The sequence below is a fragment of the Entelurus aequoreus genome, linkage group LG12, assembly GCF_033978785.1.
Source record: "Entelurus aequoreus isolate RoL-2023_Sb linkage group LG12, RoL_Eaeq_v1.1, whole genome shotgun sequence".
Lineage (NCBI taxonomy): Eukaryota > Metazoa > Chordata > Actinopteri > Syngnathiformes > Syngnathidae > Entelurus > Entelurus aequoreus.
The window spans coordinates 9,612,501-9,636,971 of record NC_084742.1 but is presented as its reverse complement, the minus strand read 5'-3'; the positions used below and the strand labels follow the sequence as shown (position 1 = coordinate 9,636,971).

General features: G+C 34.9%; 1 protein-coding gene across 5 annotated transcripts in view; it reads left to right on the top strand.

Annotated features, from left to right (window-relative positions):
* LOC133661419 (kinesin-like protein KIF21A) overlaps window positions 1–24,471 on the top strand; it is a 47,158-nt gene that overhangs the window by 13,067 nt on the left and 9,620 nt on the right. For 2 of the 5 annotated variants that reach the window (XM_062064602.1, XM_062064601.1), the window contains exons 2-25: window positions 2,790–3,012; window positions 4,662–4,844; window positions 8,177–8,326; window positions 8,458–8,589; window positions 8,685–8,849; window positions 10,153–10,268; window positions 10,341–10,536; window positions 10,618–10,807; window positions 11,842–11,905; window positions 12,021–12,224; window positions 16,612–16,648; window positions 16,726–16,837; window positions 16,899–17,087; window positions 17,152–17,351; window positions 18,979–19,086; window positions 20,024–20,092; window positions 20,256–20,395; window positions 20,466–20,610; window positions 20,676–20,870; window positions 20,948–21,049; window positions 22,543–22,708; window positions 22,998–23,018; window positions 23,221–23,278; window positions 24,187–24,241. In XM_062064602.1, the coding sequence (XP_061920586.1) occupies window positions 2,790–3,012; window positions 4,662–4,844; window positions 8,177–8,326; window positions 8,458–8,589; window positions 8,685–8,849; window positions 10,153–10,268; window positions 10,341–10,536; window positions 10,618–10,807; window positions 11,842–11,905; window positions 12,021–12,224; window positions 16,612–16,648; window positions 16,726–16,837; window positions 16,899–17,087; window positions 17,152–17,351; window positions 18,979–19,086; window positions 20,024–20,092; window positions 20,256–20,395; window positions 20,466–20,610; window positions 20,676–20,870; window positions 20,948–21,049; window positions 22,543–22,708; window positions 22,998–23,018; window positions 23,221–23,278; window positions 24,187–24,241 (3,220 nt within the window). The remainder of the gene's footprint in view (window positions 1–2,789; window positions 3,013–4,661; window positions 4,845–8,176; window positions 8,327–8,457; window positions 8,590–8,684; window positions 8,850–10,152; window positions 10,269–10,340; window positions 10,537–10,617; window positions 10,808–11,841; window positions 11,906–12,020; window positions 12,225–16,611; window positions 16,649–16,725; window positions 16,838–16,898; window positions 17,088–17,151; window positions 17,352–18,978; window positions 19,087–20,023; window positions 20,093–20,255; window positions 20,396–20,465; window positions 20,611–20,675; window positions 20,871–20,947; window positions 21,050–22,542; window positions 22,709–22,997; window positions 23,019–23,220; window positions 23,279–24,186; window positions 24,242–24,471) is intronic. The other 3 variants (XM_062064605.1, XM_062064604.1, XM_062064603.1) reach the window with 2 other exon arrangements.

Sequence of the window (24,471 nt, the reverse complement as noted above, 5' to 3'; positions counted from 1 at the left end):
ACAATAGGACGTACTGTTTCATATAAATGTTTTAAATTGTTTAATACAATTATTAAATATAAATAAAGAAGTGTAATAATTTACTTATTTAAAAAAAAAAAAAAAATTGTAGTAAAACTCTAAGAAGACTCAACATTGTTTTTACATTTATATAAAATGTGAGTGTTTATGTATTGGTGTATCATAGTAAAACCAAATGACACTTTGCAAAAGAAATTTTATTTTTCATTATGTAATTGTATATAAAAAAAAGATAAAACACTAAATTTTGGTTAAAGGAAGTTTTTAATTACATAGAAATTGGCACATGACAAAGTCAAAATACTGTAATTTAATATGAACATATTATAATAACTTTTTTTAAATTGTTTAATAACATTAATGAATATAAATAAAGAAGTGTAATAAATTCTGTTTTTTAAACGTTTTCATTTATAGTAGAAATTGATGAAGACAGTGTTCTTTTTAATTTTGTGTAAGTGTTTACGTATCGGTTTATCATATAAAAACAAAATGACACTGCAAATTTTTTTTAATTTTTAAAAAAAAAAAGTTATTTTTTATAATGTCATTTTTTTGAAACACTAAATATTGGTGTGTGTATATATATATATATATATATATATATATATATATATATATATATATATATATATATATATATATATATATATATATATATATATACACATACATACCGGTGTGTGTGTGTGTGTGTGTGTATATATATATATATATAATATTATATATATTATTTGTAATTATTATACTTATGTAATTTGAAATATTTTCAAATACAAAATTTTGGTTAAAATAAAGTTGTTAATTAAATAGAAATTGGCATGACAGGGTCAAAAAAACTTTAATTCAAACAAAACATAATTCCTCTGACTTTTTTTAATTGTTTGATAATTTTTTATGAATATAAATAAAGAAGAGTAGCAAATTACATGTTAAATTATTTAATGATTTAAGTAAAGTCTGAATGTCATTAAAACAGTTAGCTCCATCTTTTGACACTTCTCCAACTCCCGTCCTTGCACGCTACACCGCTACAACAAAGATGACGGGGAGAAGACGCTGCCGGAGGTGAGGCACGAAAAAAGACAGCCCACAAAACGGCGCATCCGTAAACGACTGTCAGAAAGCGGCTTGAAGATGGTCTGTAAAACATAATATACGCAACATTTTGACCAAAGAACCACCATTAAATGTTATGTAGACCACAAGGAAGTGTTTTACATTTAGAAAAAATAATAATAATATGACTCCTTTAATGTGCCCTATAATTCGGTGTGCCTTATATATGAAAGATGAAAAAATATTTAAAAAAAATAGACCATTCATTGCCATTGCGCCTTATAATCCGGTGCGTCCTATGGTCTGGAAAATACAGTGTGTGTGTGTCTGTGTGTCTGTCTGTCTGTCTGTCTGTGCGGTAAAGGTAATATATTAATACATATGAATAAATTAATAAAAACATAACATTGAAAGAATAATAGTAGTAATTATAGCGTTAAATAAAATAGAAAATAACACAATAAAAACCTTAAGAAGAGTTTAATATGATCAGTAAAAAAGCCTGATTAAAAAGGTGTGTCTTTAACCTTTTTTTTTTTTGTCTGCACTTTACTGGGAAACATTTAATTGTCTGTGAACACTAAACTCTACCCTCATTGTCAGGCTGATACAGTAATGGCACCTTGTCAGGTTTTGGGAAGGTGGCCAAAGATCTTTAAGAGCGTAAACCAGACTAAGACATTTAATTGCTTTCTGCTCAGACCATCCCTGCTTTTTATTTTTTCACACAGTGTTATACATTGTTGTCAGAAGTATCGATACACAACTGCAACACAAACACTGGCATCCATTCAGGCCGCTACATGAATGAATGGGAGAGTCTTTTTCAATGTGTGTGTTGCCATGGACACGCCAGGCAAAGTAGCCCTTTGCATGCACACAAACACACATTGTGTCGCGTGCAAAGAGTTGTGTATTACGCATGCCAGACTGTTATTGCAAAGTGGGGATGAAAACTACTTTTATAGGTAGATATTGTCCATCCAGGCTGGACAGTGAGTTCAGCAGAGTGGGTTCTTTCTGGCAGGAAATGATGTCATGGCATTTATTTAAGGAGGAGCAAATTCTTAATGAAATCCAGGGTGGGTTGTGTTTACTCTCCTGAACAGCGAGTGTACTGTGAGGTGTGTGCTGGCGCTTTTCAAGGCGTGAAATACAGCTCACACACACACACACAGTGTGGAACCACAACTAAATTACTATTCGGTTCTATTGAGATGTTTTTGAGTTGGAATGAAGGAATGAAGGCAGACTGGATGCAACTGTGACTCATGTTCCCTCCCTTAAAGTACACTGAGACACTTCATTAGGTACACCTGCACAGCTTGTGATTCACGACAAACGTTTTTTACAAAACAGCGGAACTTTGATTTACGAATTGGTTCTTGAACATGGTTCGTTAATCGAAGTTTGTATAGCGAAGCAAATTTCTCCATGTATTTCATGCCAGAAAATATGTGTCCCACATAAGTCCATCAAGCTATTTACTAACATCATGTGGGTTATATTGGCATTGTTCAAAACTTGGGAATTTGGATGTACAGCCCTTTGAGACACTTGTGATTTACGGCTATATAAATAAACATTGATTGATTGATTGATTGATGTATGAATAATGGGTTTCCTTTTCTGGCATGTTGACCTGTAGGCCTACTTCAAAGTCACGCATATTTGAAATAAACCAGCTAATATTGATCTTTTTCCACCAGGATTCGTCCTCAGTTGGCCAGAGAGAAGATCGAGGGATGCCATATTTGCACTTACGTGATGCCCGGGGAGCCGCAGGTGTTCTTGGGCAAGGACAAGGCCTTCACTTACGACTATGTCTTTGACATGGACAGTCAGCAGGACGCCATCTACAGCCACTGCACCGAGAGACTTATCGAGGGCTGCTTGGAGGGCTACAACGCCACCATATTTGCATACGGGCAGGTCAGTTGGATGCCCTTTCTTCATTATTGCCAGCATAAATCCTACTTGTCGTTGAACTATATACAGTGTATATATATATATATATATATATATATATATATATATATATATATATATATATATATATATATATATATATATATATATATATATATATATATATATATATATATATATATATATATATATATATATATATATATATATATATATATATTTCTGTATACATACATACATATACAGTCATGGTCAAAAGTTGACATACACTTGTAAAGAACATAATGCCATGGCTGTCTTGAGTTTCCAATAATATCTTCAACTCTTATTTTTTTATGATAGAGTGATTGGTGCACATACTTGTTGGTCACAAAAAACATTCATGAAGTTTGGTTCTTTTATGAATGTATTATGGATCTACTGAAAATGTGACCAAATCTGCTGGGTCAAAAGTATGCATACAGCAATGTTAATATTTGGTTACATGTCCCTTGGCAAGTTTCACTGCAATAAGGCACTTTTGGTAGCCATCCACAAGCGTCTGGCAAGCTTCTGGTTGAATTTTGGACCACTCCTCTTGACAAAATTGGTGCAGTTCAGCTAAATGTGTTGGTTTTCTGACAAGGACTTGTTTCTTCAGCATCGTCCACACGTTTAAGTCAGGACTTTGGGAAGGCCATTCTAAAACCTTAATTCTAGCCTGATTTAGCCATTCCTTTACCACTTTTGACGTGTGTTTGAGGTCATTGTCCTGTTGGAACACCCAACTGAGCCCAAGACCCAACTTCCAGGCTGATGATTTTAGGTTGTCCTGAAGAATTTGAAAGTAATCCTCTTTTTTCGTTGTCCCATTTACTCTCTGTAAAGCACCAGTTCCATTGGCAGCAAAACAGGCCCAGAGCATAATACTACCACCACCATGCTTGACGGTAGGGATGGTGTTCCTGGGACTAAAGGCCTCACCTTTTCTCTTCCAAACATATTGCTGGGTATTGTGGCCAAACAGCTCAATTTTTGTTTCATCTTACATCACATGGACAAAGATAAGACCTTCTGGAGGAAAGTTCTGTGGTCAGTTAGTTAGTTGTTAGTTAGTTAGTTTTTTCTTGCTGAACCAATTTGTTTAATGTAAGCAATATCCTCCTGAGAACCAGCGTCCTTCACAGTGGACATTTTGCATTAGTTTTGGGGACGCTGCGTTTCTTAACAGGATGTAGTGCAGAGTTGACTTACATTTATATTAATGAAAACACAAAATGTAAGTTTCTTTGTTTTACTAATTCAAAGAAATCCAACTAATATTACATCTTGTTTTCTTACCAGTCTTATATAATGATAAAATAACAATGGCCTCAAAAGAAACTTCAGCTTCATCAGGAGGGAGGAGACCGGAAAAAAAACAACCAGGTTAGATTCACAGAGTACGTTACCATAGTAACTGACTTGGAGTTGTACCTCTCTTTTTTGGAACAGGAAACCCTGAATTTCCCTCCTCTTGGGGATTCCAGCAGGGAGTAGAGCGGGGTGCACATGCTGCATTCCACATAAATCGCCATGGCGACCACCCCCATCCCCACTGTTTCCACAGAGAGCCTCTCGCCCCTTTTGATTTATTGACGTCTATTTAACGCACGCACCTGTGTCCTCTCCAGACCGGTTCGGGGAAGACGTACACAATGGGAACGGGCCTTGACGTCAACATCGGCGAGGACGAGCTGGGCATCATTCCCAGGGCCGTCAACCACCTGTTCCGGGGCATCGAGGAGCGCAGACAGGCCGCCACGGAGCAGGGCAAGCCTGCCCCTGAGTTCAAGATCAACGCTCAGTTCCTGGAGGTACAAACACTACAGTGGAACCTCCATTTACAAACCTAATTGGTTCTTGAACAGGGTTCATAAAGCGTAAAGTTTGTTTAGTGAAACAAATGTCTCCATTAGTAAAAATGTAAACATGAATTATTGGTTCCAGCCTGGACAAAAGTCCATATTTTGGTGAAGGTGTACACTTTGAACACCAAATTAAGTGCTATACAGTACTGTGGAACCTCTATTTACGAACTTAATTGGTTCTTGATTGGGGTCCTAAAGCGAAAAGTTTGTATAGTGAAACACATGTCTCCATAAGAAACAATGTACACATACATGAATAATTGGTTCCAGTGAAGGTGTACACTTTGAACTCAAAATAAAGTGATATACAGTACAATGGAACTTCCATTTATTAGCTTAATTGGTTCTTGAACAGGGTTCATAAAGCACAAAAGTTTGTATAGTGAAACTTATGTCTCCATAATAAATAATGTACACATACATGAATAATTGGTTCTAGCCTGGACAAAAGTCCATATTTTAGTGAAGGTTTGTACACTTTAAACACAAATATAAAGTTCTATACAGTATAGTGGAACCTCCATTTACGAACTTAATTGGTTCTTGATTGGGGTCCTAAAGCGAAAAGTTTGTATAGTGAAACACATGTCTCCATAAGAAACAATGTACACATACATGAATAATTGGTTCCAGTGAAGGTGTACACTTTGAACTCAAAATAAAGTGATATACAGTACAATGGAACTTCCATTTATTAGCTTAATTGGTTCTTGAACAGGGTTCATAAAGCACAAAAGTTTGTATAGTGAAACTTATGTCTCCATAATAAATAATGTACACATACATGAATAATTGGTTCTAGCCTGGACAAAAGTCCATATTTTAGTGAAGGTTTGTACACTTTAAACACAAATATAAAGTTCTATACAGTATAGTGGAACCTCCATTTACGAACTTAATTGGTTCTTGATTGGGGTCCTAAAGCGAAAAGTTTGTATAGTGAAACACATGTCTCCATAAGAAACAATGTACACATACATGAATAATTGGTTCCAGTGAAGGTGTACACTTTGAACTCAAAATAAAGTGATATACAGTACAATGGAACTTCCATTTATTAGCTTAATTGGTTCTTGAACAGGGTTCATAAAGCACAAAAGTTTGTATAGTGAAACTTATGTCTCCATAATAAATAATGTACACATACATGAATAATTGGTTCTAGCCTGGACAAAAGTCCATATTTTAGTGAAGGTTTGTACACTTTAAACACAAATATAAAGTTCTATACAGTATAGTGGAACCTCTATTTACGAACTTAATAGGTTCTTGATTGGGGTCCTAAAGCGAAAAGTTTGTATAGTGAAACACATGTCTCCATAAGAAACAATGTACACATACATGAATAATTGGTTCCAGTGAAGGTGTACACTTTGAACTCAAAATAAAGTGATATACAGTACAATGGAACTTCCATTTATTAGCTTAATTGGTTCTTGATCAGGGTTCATAAAGCAAAAAAGTTTGTATAGTGAAACTTATGTCTCCATAAGAAATAATGTACACATACATGAATAATTGGTTCTAGCCTGGACAAAAGTCCATATTTTAGTGAAGGTTTGTACACTTTAAACACAAATATAAAGTTCCATACAGTATAGTGGAACCTCCATTTACAAACTTAATTGGTTCTTGATCGGGGTTCATAAAGCGAAAATGTTGTGTTGTGAAACAAATTTCTCCATAAAAATCGATGTAAATATGAATAATTGGTTCCAGCCTGGACGAAAGTCCATATTTTAGTGAAGGTGTACACTTTGAACACAAAATTAAGTGCTATACAGTACCAGTGGAACCTCCATGTACGAACTTATTTGGTTTTTGCTCGGGATTCATAAAGCAACAAGTTTGTATAGTGGAACAAATGTCTCCATAAGAAACAATGTACACATACATGAATAATTGGTTCCAGCCTGGACAAAAGTCTATATTTTAGTGAAGGTGTACACTTTGAACACCAAATTAAGTGCTGTACAGTACAGTGGAACCTCCATTTACGAACTTAATTGGTTCTTGCTCGGGATTCATAAAGCAACAAGTTTGTATAGTGGAACAAATGTCACCATAAGAGACAATGTACACATACATGAATAATTCGTTCCAGCCTGGACAAAAGTCCATATTTTAGTGAAGTTTTGTACACTTTAAACACAAAATAAAGTGCTATACAGTGTATTTGAACCTCCATTTACAAACTTAATTGATTTTTGAACGGGGTTCATGACGCAACAAGTTTGTATGGTGAAACGAATGTCTCCATAAGAAAGGATGTGAACATGAATAATTGGTTCCAACCTTGACAAAAGTCCATATTTTAGTGAAGGTTTGTACACTTTGAACGTAACATAACGTTCTATACAGTACAGTACATCAAACAAACATAACAAGGAGGTGATGGATCAACATTCTATTTATTAACAAGCTGAACTGTGCTGTATTAGCAGAGAAGTCCGTTTGGTGCCCTCACAAACGATGAGAAATTACAAAAATCCTTAACTTCTCCAACCATACAGCTACAATAATCAACATTTAAAAAAGTAAAATCCACACACATTAACATCGGCAAAGGAGCAGAAGAGAAAGCAGCAGACAGAGGAAAAAGGAAGGATGGCAAGATTCTACGACAGATACCGTCTTTTTCTCCGCTGCGATAGAAGTCTGCTTTGGTATCTTTTTCCAGAAAAATCCGGTTTCGTTAGAATTAAATACTTGCTGTGGTACGACACCTGCTTCATGGATTCTTCCACATTTGTGATTGCTATTAATGTACTCCTTGCAAATAGTCTTTTTTTTTTAAACAGCCCAGCGATTCCCGCCTTCTTTCCATGCTGGTCCCCTGTCGTTTTGGGACTCATTTTGAGTTAGCAAATTGGACAAAACTTGTCAAAAGGCAAAAAAGTACACACGCTGAAGCGTCGAGAAGTGACTGCAGTGGGTTTGGATTAGTTTTGGCCTCATCCCTCACCTAAAGCGTGAGTGAAGAACGCACAACTGACCTGAAAAGGTCCGAAAGACCGAGATGACACCGTATTATCTGCTCACAGATGTCACCTGGTGGTTGTTTGAGAACACTGCCCTGGTTAGTCCCACTTTTTAATGCTTCAGCCACACGCAGGGTTCTCGCAGGAATGAGGCAAAAATATAACCTTACCTAGCTACAAAATGAATGGCTGAATGAAGCGCACACAGAGACATTGTTCGCACACAGAGTCATGTTTGGCTCCATGTAAAAGTTTGTAAATCGAAAGGTGACAAAGGCGATGTTTCGTTGTGTCCAGCTGTACAACGAGGAAGTGCTGGACCTGTTCGACACGACGCGAGACATCGAAGTCAGGAGGCAGAAATCCAACGTCCGCATCCACGAGGACGCCAGCGGAGGCATCTACACGGTCGGCGTCACCGCGCGCAGCGTCTCCTCTGCCGCCGAGGTGAGCTCGGCATCCTATTTAGCCATGTTTTGTTGCGGCTCAGAGCAAGTACAATTCAATGCGCTTATATTGTCACTACACGTTTATTAATGCCTCCGAAACATTATAAACATGTTGTTCTTGTCTGACAGATGATCCAGTGTCTGAAGCTGGGCGCTCTCTCCAGAACCACCGCCAGCACTCAGATGAACGTCCAGAGTTCACGGTCCCATGCCATCTTCACCATCCACCTGTGCCAAGTTCGCATGTGCTCACCTGACAACGTACATTGGGTTCAGTGTTTAGTTTTTTTACACATGCATGGAACGAACCCAGAGAGCATCGCCTGCAGCACATGCGCTGTCCTCTCTGGTCGTAGGAAAACGCCACAGACAACCGGATGGCGAACGACTCGGAAATCGACGAGTTTGAGACGCTGACGGCCAAGTTCCACTTCGTGGACCTGGCTGGTTCCGAGAGGCTGAAGAGAACCGGAGCGACAGGTGACAGAGCCAAAGAAGGGATCTCGATCAACTGTGGACTGGTAGGAAAGATGAGAGCATGTTTAATTTGACTTGATATACTTCTTTTTTGTTATGTGCGTGTGTGTGTGTGTGTGTGTATGTATATATATATATATATATATATATATATATATATATGTGTGTGTGTGTGTGTGTGTGTGTGTGTGTGTGTGTGTGTGTGTGTGTGTATATATATATATATATATATATATATATATATATATATATATATATATATATATTGTGCAAAACATACTCATTGTTTTTTTCTTCTTGCATTATTTTGATTTATTTTGCATTTTATAATCATGTATTTTTTATTTCAAAACTAAAATTAAGTGTAATTGATGTATAATTAAATTAAACTACACTTTGCTTTTTATACTATTATTATAAAACTAAATATATTAAAAAAACATTTTTGCTTTTGCATTTCCTAGTGTCATTGCAGTGTTTGGGACTAAAGACGCCCCCTTGTGGCGAGAATATGAAGTGTATTGTTTTTTTTTTTATTTGTGTTTATGTGCAACCACCTAGTTACATGTTTTTTTAACTTGGGAGTTTTATGATTATATGATGATAAAACAAATAACAGAATAAACTGTTCGAACTCAATGCTTATATTAAGTAAAAGCAAGGTGAATCCTGATATGAACTCTTGAACTCTATTAATAACAGACATAATCAATCATCTATTACAAATTCAGCAAATATGTGAATTACAACTTATTTATTCATGTAAACTTTATTGACTGATTTATTTACTTATTGTTTATTGTGTGATGAATTGAGTACAGGAACTTAGCAAATGTGTTAGCAGAGAATTAATAAACTCTGCTTCTTCCTATTCTTTTTTTTGGGGACAAATTGTAAATATGTTATGAGCCGTATTGCAATTGTATGCATGTTTGAAGTAAATGAATACCAAACCAAATATTAATTCCCTTTAATTTATAACATTATTATAGGATCTATTTTCAATATTTTATTTGTAAACATAATGTTATCTACTGTCTATTTATGTATTTACTTTTAATGGTTGGTATGAAAGAAATACATCAAAAATGGTTCAGATGTTTAATAAATATATATGTCATATCTTTTTTCATTTATAGTATGCATACATATTTTCAACTGGATGTGTGTGCGTGTGCGTGTACATTAATGAGAAATAGAATTAACTTTTTAGATTTTAGCATATGGCTGCCATGAAACAAAGAGTAAAAAAATTGAAGGGGTGTGTGTATATAGGGGTGAATATATATTTTTTCTTTTTTTTCCGTTTTCACTATTTGAAATTTATAACGTTATTTATTTTGCCAGCTGGCCCTAGGCAACGTCATCAGCGCGCTCGGTGACCGAAGTAAGCGCTCCACTCATGTGCCTTACAGAGACTCCAAACTCACCCGCCTGCTGCAGGACTCCCTTGGCGGCAACAGGTTTGTAGCGTAACACGGCATCAAGTAATAATAGGTTAAAGATAAATAGGTTATAACATGTTGTGCCTGCAGTCAAACAGTGATGATCGCCTGCATCAGCCCGTCAGACCGCGACTTCATGGAGACCTTAAACACCCTCAAATACGCCAACCGAGCGCGTAACATCAAAAACAAGGTGGTGGTGAACCAGGACCGAGCCAGCCAGCAGATAAGCGCCCTGAGGACGGAGATAGCACGACTGCAGATGGAGTTGATGGAGTACAAGACGGTGAGGGGAACTTTAAATTCTGAATATGACAGTCAAGATGTGTGCAACAATGGACTGGCTATACCGTCACCTTCCATTCAGGGTAAGCGGATGGTGGGCGAGGACGGCATGGAGGGCATCAACGACTTGGTCCATGAGAACTCCATGTTGCAGGCGGACAACAACAACCTGAGGGTGAGGGTGAAAGCCATGCAGGAGACCATTGATGCCCAACGAGCCAGACTCACTCAGATACTTAGTGATGGGGCCAATCAGGCCCTGGCCAAAACAGGTGGGTCTTACCTGTGCTGTGGACGTGTTGACAAGAGCATTATGTTTTTTTTAAATTTTTGTTTTAATTCAAATGGAAAAATATATAAAATAAATTAATTCGTAATATGTTTTTAATATATAATTAGGGCTGTCAAACGTTTAAAATATTTAATCGCGATAATCACGTTTTGTTCATAGTTAACTCAAAATTAATCGTGATTATTCGCAGAAAGATATCATTTTTCGTACCCAAGACAGATCATTTTTAAGTTTTTAATATCATGACTGGACAAAATTAATTTACTTTAATGAAATGTTTTTAAACATGCTTTTTGAAACAGAAAAAGGATATAAACACGTTTTTAAAGAGAATAAAAGAAATACCGGCTGTGCGTTGGTGTCTTTCCAGAGTTTGTATTTTGTAGAAATACAGAATTTGTAGTCCTGCTTTAAGAGCACTTGCATTTAGAGGAGATGAGCTACACTTCCATGTTTAGATAGCAGTTTCACACATTACTAACACTGGAGTGGATTGTCATTATCATGCTTTGATTGTCAAAGATGTTAGGTGATATTTTTTCTGCCTGAATAAATGGCTTTGGATCTGAGTTTTTCATAAGGTCCCTCACTTTGTGCAGTTCTGCTAGCTATTTTTGAGTTATTTTCCTGTACCTAAACCGCTATACAGTCAGTGATCAGATCAATGCATACGTCATTAGAAAAATGTGTTCACTGGCAAATTTCCCTCCGAAAAAGAACTTTATATAAAACTGTTACCAAGTTTTGTGAAAAAAAAACCGGCATGCATTCAGGTAAAACGTTTAAAAACATTTTTTGTATGGAATAAAATTGCATTTGTGTACAAATATTGGGGTCTTTTCTTAAGCAAATTTTAATCATGCAAGCAAGTAATCACCTGTATTTAATCATGATTAATCCAAATTCCAAAATGTGATTAATTTGATTTAAAAAAATAATAATTTGACAGCCCTAGTATTTTCTCATTGATTATATAAAATATAAATATATAGTATTTCTGGCTTATGTTACCAGGTGAAGGCAGCGAGGAAATTGGCAACATGATCCATAACTACATCAAGGAAATCGAGGAGCTCAGGTGCGTTATCACAACACCCACACACACACACACACACAATCAACCATTAAGGTCTTTTAATAACAATATTTTGTGTTATTGTAAAAAAAAACAAAAAACACTTCCTCTTTTTCAGAGCCAAACTCCTGGAGAGTGAGGCTCTAAACGAGAACCTGAGGAAGAACCTCGCCCGCGCCTCCACTCGCTCCTCCTTGTACGCCGGCCCCGCCTACTTCTCTCCTGCCCTGTTGGGGCCTGAGAAGGAGGCCAGCGACGTCATCGAGATGGCCAAGAAAGATCTGGAGAAGCTCAAGAAGCAGGAGAAGAAGAAGAAAAAGAGGTTGGCATTTAGAAATTACTCTAGTTGTATGTTGAAGAGGTTCATTTAGCCTACTAATGTGTATTTATAAATGGTTGATTTATATAGGCTAGTAAGGTCAAGTTTTGTACCTGACAAGTTTCGGCTGCAGAAGCAAGATAGCCGAAACTTGTCAGGTACAAAACTTTACCTTACTAGTAGAGATCGGCCGATAAATGCTTTAAAATGTAATATCGGAAATTATCGGTATCGTTTTTTAAATGATCAATATCGGTTTTTATTTTTTTATTTTTTTTATTTTTTTTATTAAATCAACATAAAAAACACAAGATACACTTACAATTAGTGCACCAACCCAAAAAAACTCCCTCCCCCATTTACACTCATTCACACAAAAGGGTTGTTTCTTTCTGTTATTGATATTCTGGTTCCTACATTATATATCAATATATATCAATACAGTCTGCAAGGAATACAGTCCGTAAGCACACATGATTGTGCGTGCTGCTGGTCCACTAATAGTACTAACCTTTAACAGTTAATTTTACTCATTTTCATTAATTACTAGTTTCTATGTAACTGTTTTTATATTGTTTTACTTTCTTTTTTATTCAAGAAAATGTTTTTAATTTATTTATCTTATTTTATTTTATTTTATTTTTTTAAAAGGACTTTATCTTCACCATACCTGGTTGTCCAAATTAGGCATAATAATGTGTTAATTCCACGACTGTATATATCGGTATCGGTAATTAAGAGTTGGACAATATCAGATATCTGCAAAAAAGCCATTATCGGACATCCCTACTTACTAGCCTATATAAATCAACCATTTATAAATACTCTAGTTGTAGTTACTTTCCTGGAAAAGTGATTAAAGTGGTTAAGTGTCATTTAAATATTTAAAAGCATCATAAATGGTGATATAAAATAAATATTGCAGTGAATGTTTACTCGTGAAGTTGCTCGAATCAAATTAGGAATGTTTAAGACTGTTTGTTCCACCCGGAATACTTCACTCAACGCCAACGTCGTAAAGTCATCAAACTTTGCCTTTAAGCGTTCACACAGCACCAACATTTTAAAACAAGGATATTACTGAAGAAAGTTTAAAAACATGATAAATCTACCTCTGACTGCGTAGGAGAAAGTTATGTGCAAGTTTCTCTTTTTGCATCTCATTGCATGTAACTGTGGTGCATTTAAGGACCCTCGGTTAAAGTTAGAAACGAAGGCGTCAGTAGGTTTTAAAGACAGGGTGAGATGTATTAGTAAATATATAATAATGACGATAAGTTTTTATTTGTATTACACTTTATATTCAAACAAGTGCTACAGAGTAAAAACATAACATTAAAACACAACAGTAAAACAAATATTAAAAATTAGCTACATGTTTTTCTAAAAAGGTAGGTTTGGAGTCCTTTTCATAATAATAATAATAATAATAATAATAATGTATCATAAACATTCACATTATGATTATCCTGCCTGTATCCGCTAATGTCTACTTTACACTGATGGAAAGGAACATTTGACAGATTAATAATCATATTTAAGTGAACAATGACAGGTTATATGATTGTATACATTTTTGGGTACTTTATATTGAATTCTTTGGCACTTTTTCCGTAAAAAGTTTTTTATTTATTATTATTATTAAGGGAAGTTATTTAGATATCTTAAACCTATCCTTTAAAGGTCAAAAACCTAATGTAGGTTTTTACTTAAAAAAAAAAAAAAAGCTGTTTTCAACCAAATTCATGCAATAATTAGTTTTTTTAATGCATGTAAACACACCTAGTGTGTGTATGGGGCGACGTTGGATTTAGGGTGGGATGGCGGGCCCCCATCAGGAGTCGTGTGTATGGGGGCCCAGAATTTGGTGATACGCCCCTGATCGGGACGCTACAAAAACAACAGCGTGCAACTTTTCACTGTTGGTAATGGCCTTGTAACGGTCAAGAAGGTCATTAGTTATATTCCCCGTTCAGTGTTTGCTGTCACCATAGCAACAGATGATGTGGAAAATATCCTCCTGTGCAATTTTATTGTTATTATTATTATTATTATTGATCATCTCCTTCTTTCTTTTGCTCACTTAGTCATTCACTCTCTTTCTTCCTCCCTGCTAAACTTCCTCCTCCTCACGATCCACACACACCCCTCCTTAACCCCTTTCTCTCTCAAGACTGACGCAGCACCAGGAGAGTCACCATGGCGACGCCAGGTTTGCTCCATCCAAACACCTGAAACTCATTCAATCACATGGCTGCTTTATTCAAAACGAACTAAAGTGCATCCAGTCTGATATATTATTCCGCTATTATCAATATCAAAACGCTGACTTTTGTGTGACAGCATGTTGTTGTCGCTGTAGCTGAATTATAGATTGTAGACCCTTCAGTGAGGGATGTGCATTAAGATACAATTATTTAATTCCAGCTCCTCAACTCAACTCTGAGCTGAAATAAGTATTTGTTGCAAATGTGCTTATATCAAATAAAAGTGTTTTTTTTCTACGGGCAAGTGAGCTTGTCAACAAAATGGAAGGAGGTGATTATGCAACATAACTTACGGTATCATAAAATAAATAAGGCTATAACCCTCACACAGAAACAGATGGCTAACACACACACACACACACACACACACACACACACACACACACACACACACACACACACACACACACACACACAATAAATAAACAACAACTACATGAACCCAAAACATGTAGTTTGAGCAAACGTTATCCATCGCTGGGAGTGCTTCCGGTTTCCCAGCATGCTTTGCGGCTCTTGTTTTGACAAAAGTTGTTAGTTATGTGTTGAGAGTTATCATTGTCGTTGTCCTATGTTTGTTTACTTACCTATTGCATGTTGTTGCTGTCATTTCCGTGTTAGTTAGTTAGTATAAAATTAGTTGGTATAAAATTTGCAAAGGCTGCACTCAAATTGAACTTTTATGTTATCTCAGGGGCCTCAAAACTTGGCTGTGATTAAATCTTGTTTTTTGAATATTATTCAAATATTAATTGTAGTTAAAATAAAGTTGTAACTGTTCTATGCATGTCAAGTCAGATGCCTTTTTTATGTAAATCTCATGAGACTAAGCCAAATGAAAGTTTTTTTGCAAACACTTTTGAAGCATTATTACATTCTGCCAAACTGCCAAGTTTTGACTAAAACGCACCAAGTAATTGAATGAAATGACTTCAGGTGATTTTTTTTCCCCCCACTAATGTCTAATTTTTCCTTGCACCTGCAGGTAGTTTTGCATCCTGGAAGGAAAATAATGTGTCTAATCTCCTTTTTAATCGCTGTAGTGTGTGGCAACCCCGGTGTGTTCATGTAAAATCACAACAAAAACCAAGAAAAGTCTTTTCATAATTCCTCGCCTGTTCCTGACCTCATGTGTGTCGTTGCATGTTCCTATTACCAGTTCTTAAATAAAACCCTTTCAAGCCTGAACCACTAAATAATTGACAGAAAATTCAAATTATTTGATACTAGCGCTTTTATTGGTCCTTCTGAACATTTGTATTTTTTAAATTTTTTTTAACCAAAGTAATGTATATATAATTTAAAATTTTGTATCATATTTGATACAGCCAGTTACAAAATATAATTTTTATGTTTTGTTTTTTTACAACAAACCAAATATAATGCAATACACAGAAATATTCACCATGTTATTTCCCAACATAAAAAGAACATTTGTCATCATCCTCTTCCCCCAGGTGCTCCATATTGCTTGTATTCACATTCTTTATCATTTTCAAAACATTGTCAATGCCAAAAGTCAACATTATGTATTTTTTAATATGATTTTTTTCTTATAAAAATCAGAAAGCTATAATTTATTATCACAACAAACACGGAGTGATCAGCAGAAAATAATACAACAATTTTGATATGTATATTTTACCTCTAAATGTGTTATATTGTGTAGTGTAAACATATTTGTTTATTTGAAAAATCTAAGGACTCTATGTTGCTCAATGTTATTTATATTGCATGAAATGCAATAAAATACCAGTTGACTAATTTCGAGTTACAATACCTTTTTATACATGCTGTTTCAAATTTGATACACACATTTTAAACAGTTTTACTATAATATGTATTATGAAATTATAAGTAATTTCACATTGCATCAATAGATTAACTGTTCATACTAATGTGTTAGTAAACAAATCAGGTGTCTCATTTCTTCTTTGTGGCAATCTTGCAGGACAGCCCTCTAATAACTCAATTACTGCCCTCATGTGGATGATACGTTTAATGCATGTATCTGATTTGATACGTCAGGCGTTTTAGGAAAAAAGAATTACACTGATGAAATTACTGTATCACTTATGATACGTTTGGCATTACAGGGCTAAGTCTGAGTTGTTTTGTTACAGCGTTAAGGAAGAAGGTCCAGACAACGACGCCGAGGGGGTAAGTTACACATCAACTCATAAAGCTTTGATATTACCGGTTAATAGGTGATGCATTTTGGATGCACTTAAAAAAAGGAGGGTAGCGACCATGAAGAAGGCGAGGATGGCGATGGAGAGGAAGAGGAGTCGGACACAGCAGGAGAGGAGACGTCTGAGGAGTCAGAGTCAGAGGAGCTGGAGGAAAAAGGTGACGTAACAATTTTTTTCCTGTATGGCTATGGCGCTCTTATTGCGTGCACTCGTTACAGAGAACGTCCAGGCCGACCTGGCCAACATCACCTGCGAGATCGCCATCAAGCAGAAGCTCATAGACGAGCTGGAGAACAGCCAGCGGCGCCTTCACACGCTCAAACAGCAGTACGAGCAGAAGCTGGTGATGCTCCAGAACAAGATCAGGGACACGCAGCTGGAGAGGGACAAAGTGCTGCATAACATGGGTAGGCCAGACACGAAACCTCACTCCAAGACATCGAAAGGCATGATGTGATCTTTCTTCCACAGGCTCTGTGGAGACGTGCACGGAGGAGAAGGCAAAGAAGATCAAGGCGGAGTATGAGAGGAAGCTGAGCTCCATGAACAAGGAGATGCAGAAGCTCCAGTCGGCTCAGAAGGAGCACGCCCGGCTGCTGAAGAACCAGTCCCAGTACGAGAAGCAGCTCAGGAGACTGCAGCAGGATGTCACTGAGATGAAGAAGACCAAGGTGAGGATGGAGGAATAGTCACAAGAACACACTTTTGTAGTATATAATATATATAAGAAATATTGAAAATACATGTATTATAATGTATTGTGGTTAAATCTCAACTTTGACAAGATTTAATGCGATGAAAGGGAAAGATTGACTATACCAGGGGTGTACACATCATGAGTTTGGCCATGAATAAAACATAGGTGTTTCCAAAATAATATTATATACAATGACAATCTGTTTGCTGCAAATTTGCCACCATCTTGTGCACAATGTGAGTAAATCAAGACAATGACCATGAATTAGGATTTGATAGAAATATAGAATAGGCCTTTATTGTCATTATCTAGCACAGCAATCACTTGTATGACCCAATCCAAACAACTTCGCAAACTCTTGGCGCAAAAAAAAATGCAACCAACACAAAAAGTCAGCACACATGGTCACACATGAGACATTCTGCTCACTGAACTTTGTGAATGTTATAAAATATGTCCACACACCATAAAATATTCAAACTTACACCCATTTAAATCCATCACAATGCATGATGGGAAATATGCGCAACACTATCTCCACACTTATCCATGTTTGGTGCATTTTAGCTGCTGGATATTTGTGATTGATTACAAAACTTTAAGGACGTCGTCACAGAAGTAAATAAGGATTCATATACTCTTAATATACAATTATACTAATTATATATCCATTTTATTAATATAATATGTACACATACTGTATATATGACTAGTCTATAAATGTTTATGTTATTTTACATGCAGTCGGCTTTCTTGGCCCAACGCAGCCCCCAGGTCAAAAAGTTTGTACACCCCTGTTCTATACACACTAACTCTTAGAATCCAAAAGGTCATAAAAGTGTCATAAAGCTGCAATTATTTTATTTTATTTTTTTGCTTTTAACATGTGAAATCTTTTAACAGCTTCATATCTATATGATGTATTTTTTTTAAATTATTTTATGTTTTATTGTCTTTGTCAAAAATAACGTTTTTTTTTTTTTTTAATAATAAAACTGCAAACTGCAATATTTATAAAACTGAGTTGCAGAACAGAATATTTGAGGTTGGGTAATTACAGCCTGGAATAAGTCAATAAGTCAAGACAGCAATCGTAAAGATCATTTTCATTGCATTTCAGTGGTTTAATTTCAGTTGAGCTCATCAAAGCTCTGAAAAGCATACATCATTTTCTGGTGTCATCTGGTGGTAAAGGGGTGCAATTACACCAAAACAATATTTTCTTGTCTTACAGTCGGCTAGAAATGACATTCAGTTGTTGTTGTTTTTTGAAACAATTGTAATATAGCAGGATTACAGTCTAGCAGTTATAATAGGAGTCAATGGGGTTGAAAGAATTGTGAAGAGAAGGTGTGTTTATTTAATGTTTACATCCTATTCTAACCAGGTTGCAATCAAAAACAATGCTATTTTATTTTTATTTTTATAATTGTAAAAAAAAAAAACTCCCAGTGAAATTTCAGACAGCTTACCAAACTAAACAATCATATCATATAAAAGAACAAATTTAAGACCAGTTTTGGGCCCGAGGGGACCTAAGAGTAACCTCATTATTTTTTATTTTGCATATTTGTGTCTTAAACTATGTGTTTATCCACTAGGTGGCACTAATGCGTCAAATGAAGGAGCAACAGGAGCGCAATAGAGCCACAGAGTGCAAGAGGAACAGGGAGATTGCCTCCTTGAAGAAAGACCAGCGCAGAGCTGAGGTTAGCCCACCTCGTCATTCCTGTGTGGTTCAGAATAAAGCATGGTATTATTTTGCCACATTGTATACAGTGTAGCAGCAATGATCACGGCACGTTAATTGCATCATCACATCTCGAGATTGCTGTTTATTCAGTTTTAATGTATTTAATACTGGGACTGCACACATTAATAGGCATGTTATTACATGTCCCAGTGTTAGCCACAGAGCTCATTTTCAACTGTAGTCCCTGGGCAAGGTTCTAAAATGCCAACAATCAATAGCAATAAAATAAAACATGACATAATCATAGCGATGCAATTAATACATTGAGATAGACAAGTTGGCACACTGAATGTATATGCATACATATATATGGGCATGCACCTCTCAAAAACAATGACTGTGCATTACATACTGCACATACAGTATAGGTACAGTATGGTGGATTATAATCCATGCTGTGACATGATATGATGCATTAGCCAGAATTATAATGTTTAGAAAAAAACTTTTTTTAATTCTAATTTATTTTATTTTGCACTTGTCACCATTCACACACAACCGACATACATTTCTAAAGTATATATTTTAATTATTTTACCTATTTTTAACTTGATCATCTATCCGTCTTTTTTGTTATACACGGATACATTAACGTGTGTGTGTGTGTATAATATATATATATATATATATATATATATATATATATATATATATATATATATATATATATATATATATATATATATATATATATATATATGTGTATGTGTATATATATATTTATGTATATATGTGTATATATATATATATGTGTGTGTGTATGTATACTGTATGTTTGTGTTTGTATAAATCCAATATTACCAGCCCAAAAATTGTTAGAAAAAGCAATACATTTTTGTATTAGGTTTATGACCTTTCTGATGCCAAATTGATGTTGATTTTGTTCCAAATAGCATCAACTCAAACAGCTTGAGGCCCAGAGGAGACAACAGGAGTTAATCTTACGCAGAAAGAACGAAGAGGTGAGATCACAATTGTGACTCGGAGTACCACATTTTCTATTGAATTATTATTTATTTAAATTTTATTTTATTATATATCAATTTTAATGTTTATTTTGTTTTATTTTTATTTTATTATCACTTTATTTGATTTCCCTTTATTTTGTCTGTACTTGCTGGACAGGTGACCACTCTGAGGAGGCAGGTGAGGCCAGTGTCGGGCAAGGCGACCCGGAAAGCCCCCTTATCTGAAACCCTTCCAGAACCTTCTAATAGGAGCGCTCCGGGAAGGCCACATTCCTCCGCAACGTTTAACGGCACCAGGTACCAAAATCACAATCCTGTGTGGTGTATTATTTTCAAATTGTTTGAACAAAGTCGTCTCGTCCTTCAGGGGTTTCTCAGTGCGAAAAGGAAGTACCTACCTCACCCGCGCAGCCAAGGCCAAATGGCAGTCATTGGAGAGACGCGTCAGTGACATCATCATGCAGAGGATGACCATCTCCAACATGGAGACGGATATGAATCGTCTTCTAAAGGTGAGACTCGTGGCGAAAATAAAAAAGCGAAACGAGAAGCTCACTTCTCACCAACGACACGCCAGCAAAGGGAGGAGCTTACCAAGCGGAGGGAACGAGCATCTAGGAAGAGGACCAAGATGGTGGCCGAGGGGTCGGACGCAGAGCGCTCGCTGGCCTCCTGGAACGAGGAGCTGGAGTCTTTGAGCGCCAACATCGACTACATCAACGACAGCATCGCCGACTGCCAGGCCAACATCATGCAGATGGAGGAGGCCAAGGTGACATGAAGAAGATTCTTATTGGATGCAAATACGTTCTCTTCATGCGCTTTTATTTCATTTGACGTGACTGACAGGAGGAAGGAGACACAGTGGACGTGACAGCAGCCATCAGCTCCTGTAATGTCTCAGAGGCTCGCTTCCTTTTGGACCATTTCATGACCATGGCCATCAATAAGGTAAATTATGCTGCCTTCACTGACTTGATTTTACTCGGTTTTTACCACATTTACTGTGCTGCTTAATTTAATAGTGAGTTAGGTCTGTAACTGGCAAGGAACCCCTTGGAAAATGCATCCTGCATACTTCCCGACATTATTAATAATACAACTACGATAAAAGGAAGTGAAAATCTGTGAATTCAGAAAAAATTATGATAGAAAGTTAAAAAATATGATTTAGAAATATAACATAAAACTTAAGCAGTGTGAAATAATGAATACTAATAATAAATCAATGGTCATTTTAGATAAAAAATGTGTTTTTAAAAAAAGGTTTTAAAAAAATCTTTAGGAATTACAAATTATACTATTATTTTTACAACTAAAATATTAAATACAATCCTAATAATAAAATTTGTTCAGCATTTTTAGATAATTGTATTTTTAACAAAAGACAATAAAAAATTATAAAATATAAATATTATTTAAAACATTATAAAACAATAGAAATGTGGAAAAAAATATAACATGCAATTGTAATGAATTGATGATTAATTTTAAAACAATATAAATGTGAACTAATAAAATTCTAATAATGTTTAAGTGGAATTTTTAGATAAGTAATTTTTTAATAAAAGAAAATAAACAATAGTGTGCAATTTAAATATATAATGAAAATATAAATACAATTTTAAAAACAATAGTATTGTACAACTATAAACAATATTATGAAATATAATTGTAATGAATTGGAATTGAAATGAAAAGTATGTTTTAAAAAGAACATAAAACATGGATAAATGTAATTTATGAATTCAAACAACAGCAACATTAAATAATATAATACAACATAATTAGCCTTTGTTTTGATAAATATACTTTAACAAAGGGAACAAATAAAAACTGAAATCTGAAATATATATGCGTGTACAAAATACAAATAGAAAACAATAACTAATAGTATCTTAAAACATAATGGCAGTTTTTAGATCAGAAATATGTTTTAAAAAGAAAATTAAGGTTGAATAAATAATTTTAAAGATATTGATAGACAAATAAATTATCAAATAAAATAAAACAATAGCAATACCAAAAAATATAATACAATGAAACATATTGTAGTTAAAGCTTTTTTATCACAAATACATCTTTTAAAAATATTTTGGAAATTTTGATTTTACTAGGAAAACAAATAATATAAATGTTTTTGGATGATTCAAATAAAATTAACAGAAAATGAATTCAATCATTTTAATTTATAATGTTTTAAATTAACTTAACAAATGCAGCTGAGATAGGCTCCAGCATCCCCCGCGATCCCAAAAGGGACAAGCGGTAGAAAATGGATGGATGAATGAATACAAAGTCCATACTCATGGTTTAAATTATTAGATGGATACATTTTTATTGAAATGTCTCTTTGAGAGGCATGCAAATGGTAAAAAATAGGAACACAGGGCTAGCAGGAAACTATTTCCTGCAGTGATAACCTTTACGTTGTCAATCTGCAGGGTCTGCAGGCGGCCCAGAAAGATTCCCAGCTGAAGGTGATGGAGGGCCGGCTGAAGCAGACGGAGATCAACAGCGCCACCCAGAACCAGCTGCTGTTCCACATGCTGAAGGAGAAAGCCGAGATCAACCCGGAGCTGGACGCCCTGCTGGGCAGCGCCCTGCAAGGTCGGTAACAGCTGACATTACACCATGACAAACGTCTTAATCATCATTTATACGGTTGCATTTGATTATACACGCACAATTTGTTTAGGTAACCATACTACTTATGGCCACAAGGTGGCATATTTCATGGGGCGAGTAAACTATCATTAATGGACTCACCCATAAAAAGACCTAAAATGTCTATGTTCACACTCTTTCCAGCCTGTTTGATTAAATGCAACCCATTTTCATTTTTGGGTTTGAATTTGATTTCTGTTTGTTTTCTCTGGTGTATTTGGGTGAACCCAAGTGTTAGGTTACCTGTTGCCAGGTGAGTAAGAGATGCATCAAATGTAGCTATTGTGTGTCCGACCCTTATTAAGACTAACCCAGTGGCCACAACTGTATTGTGTAATATTGTGTTTAGTTCCCTCTGTGTCTCCACCTGTTTTGTTTTTGTTTTACATGAAATTGCAGTAACGTGTGCCGTCAAAGATTGATGATTACATTGCGTATTTTACACCCAACTGTAGAAAATGGAGATGATAGCAGCAGCGATGAGTCCACCCACAGCCCAGCTGCAGAGGGCAGGTACAAAATAACGCAACAAAAACTACAGAACATCTTACATTATTTAGGACTGCACTTTATTTAGTTACAGAAATAATTAGAGAAGTACAACTTTTGATTGGTTGAATGCACCAAACTGAGGTATTTTATATGACATGACATGATTTTTCACATGAGCTTAAGAATTTAGTATCAAAGCCTAAAAGCAAAAAGTGAAGCACTGATTCTAATAATTATTGTTAATAAATAAAATATGTTAGAACTATTATATTTAAATATATATATCTGTGTTTCAATAAGTGATATCATATATATATATATATATATATATATATATATATATATATATATATATATATATATATAGCTGAAGAACAAATCACCTATTGAAATATATATATAATGTGTGTGTACGTATATATGTGTATTTGTGTATATATGGATGTATTTGTATGTATGTATACCCATATGTGTATATATGTATGTATTAATACTGTTTATATATATACTGTGTATATATGTATGTATGTATGTATGTGTATAGATGTACACACATATATATATATATTTATTTATTTTTAAATTAAATAATAAATAAATAAAATTAATCAAAATAATTTCAACTTTTATTCATGCAAGCCAAAATAAAATCAGTTAATAAATAATATGAATAAAACCACTTGACTAATTAAAAACAATTGATGGGAAATTAGATAAAATTATGCATTTTTATCCCAAAATCCCACAAAATTCTTCTGAACACAAATCCAAACAATAATATCCATGTATTCGTTAAACCGACCATTTTAATTAAAAGGAAAATGTAGCCAATTTGTCAAACAAAATCTATACATATTTAATCGCATTACTATTTGTATTTATTAATTATGAATATATTTTTTATCAAAGCTTTTGTTGCATTGTTTCAGCACACTGGCATCAGATCTGATGAAGTTATGTGGCGACTCCAGGCCGAGAAGTAAGGTACTGTACTGTGCGTTGTTATTTTACCTTTTATGTAAAGGATATTTTGGTTTGGAATAATAAACACATTAGAATAAATACATGAAATCAATTAATGAATTACAATTAAATTATTATTTAAAAAAAAAAAATATATATATATATATATATATATATATATATATATATATATATATATATATATATATATATATATATATAATTTAAATGATTTAAATGATTACTGTTCT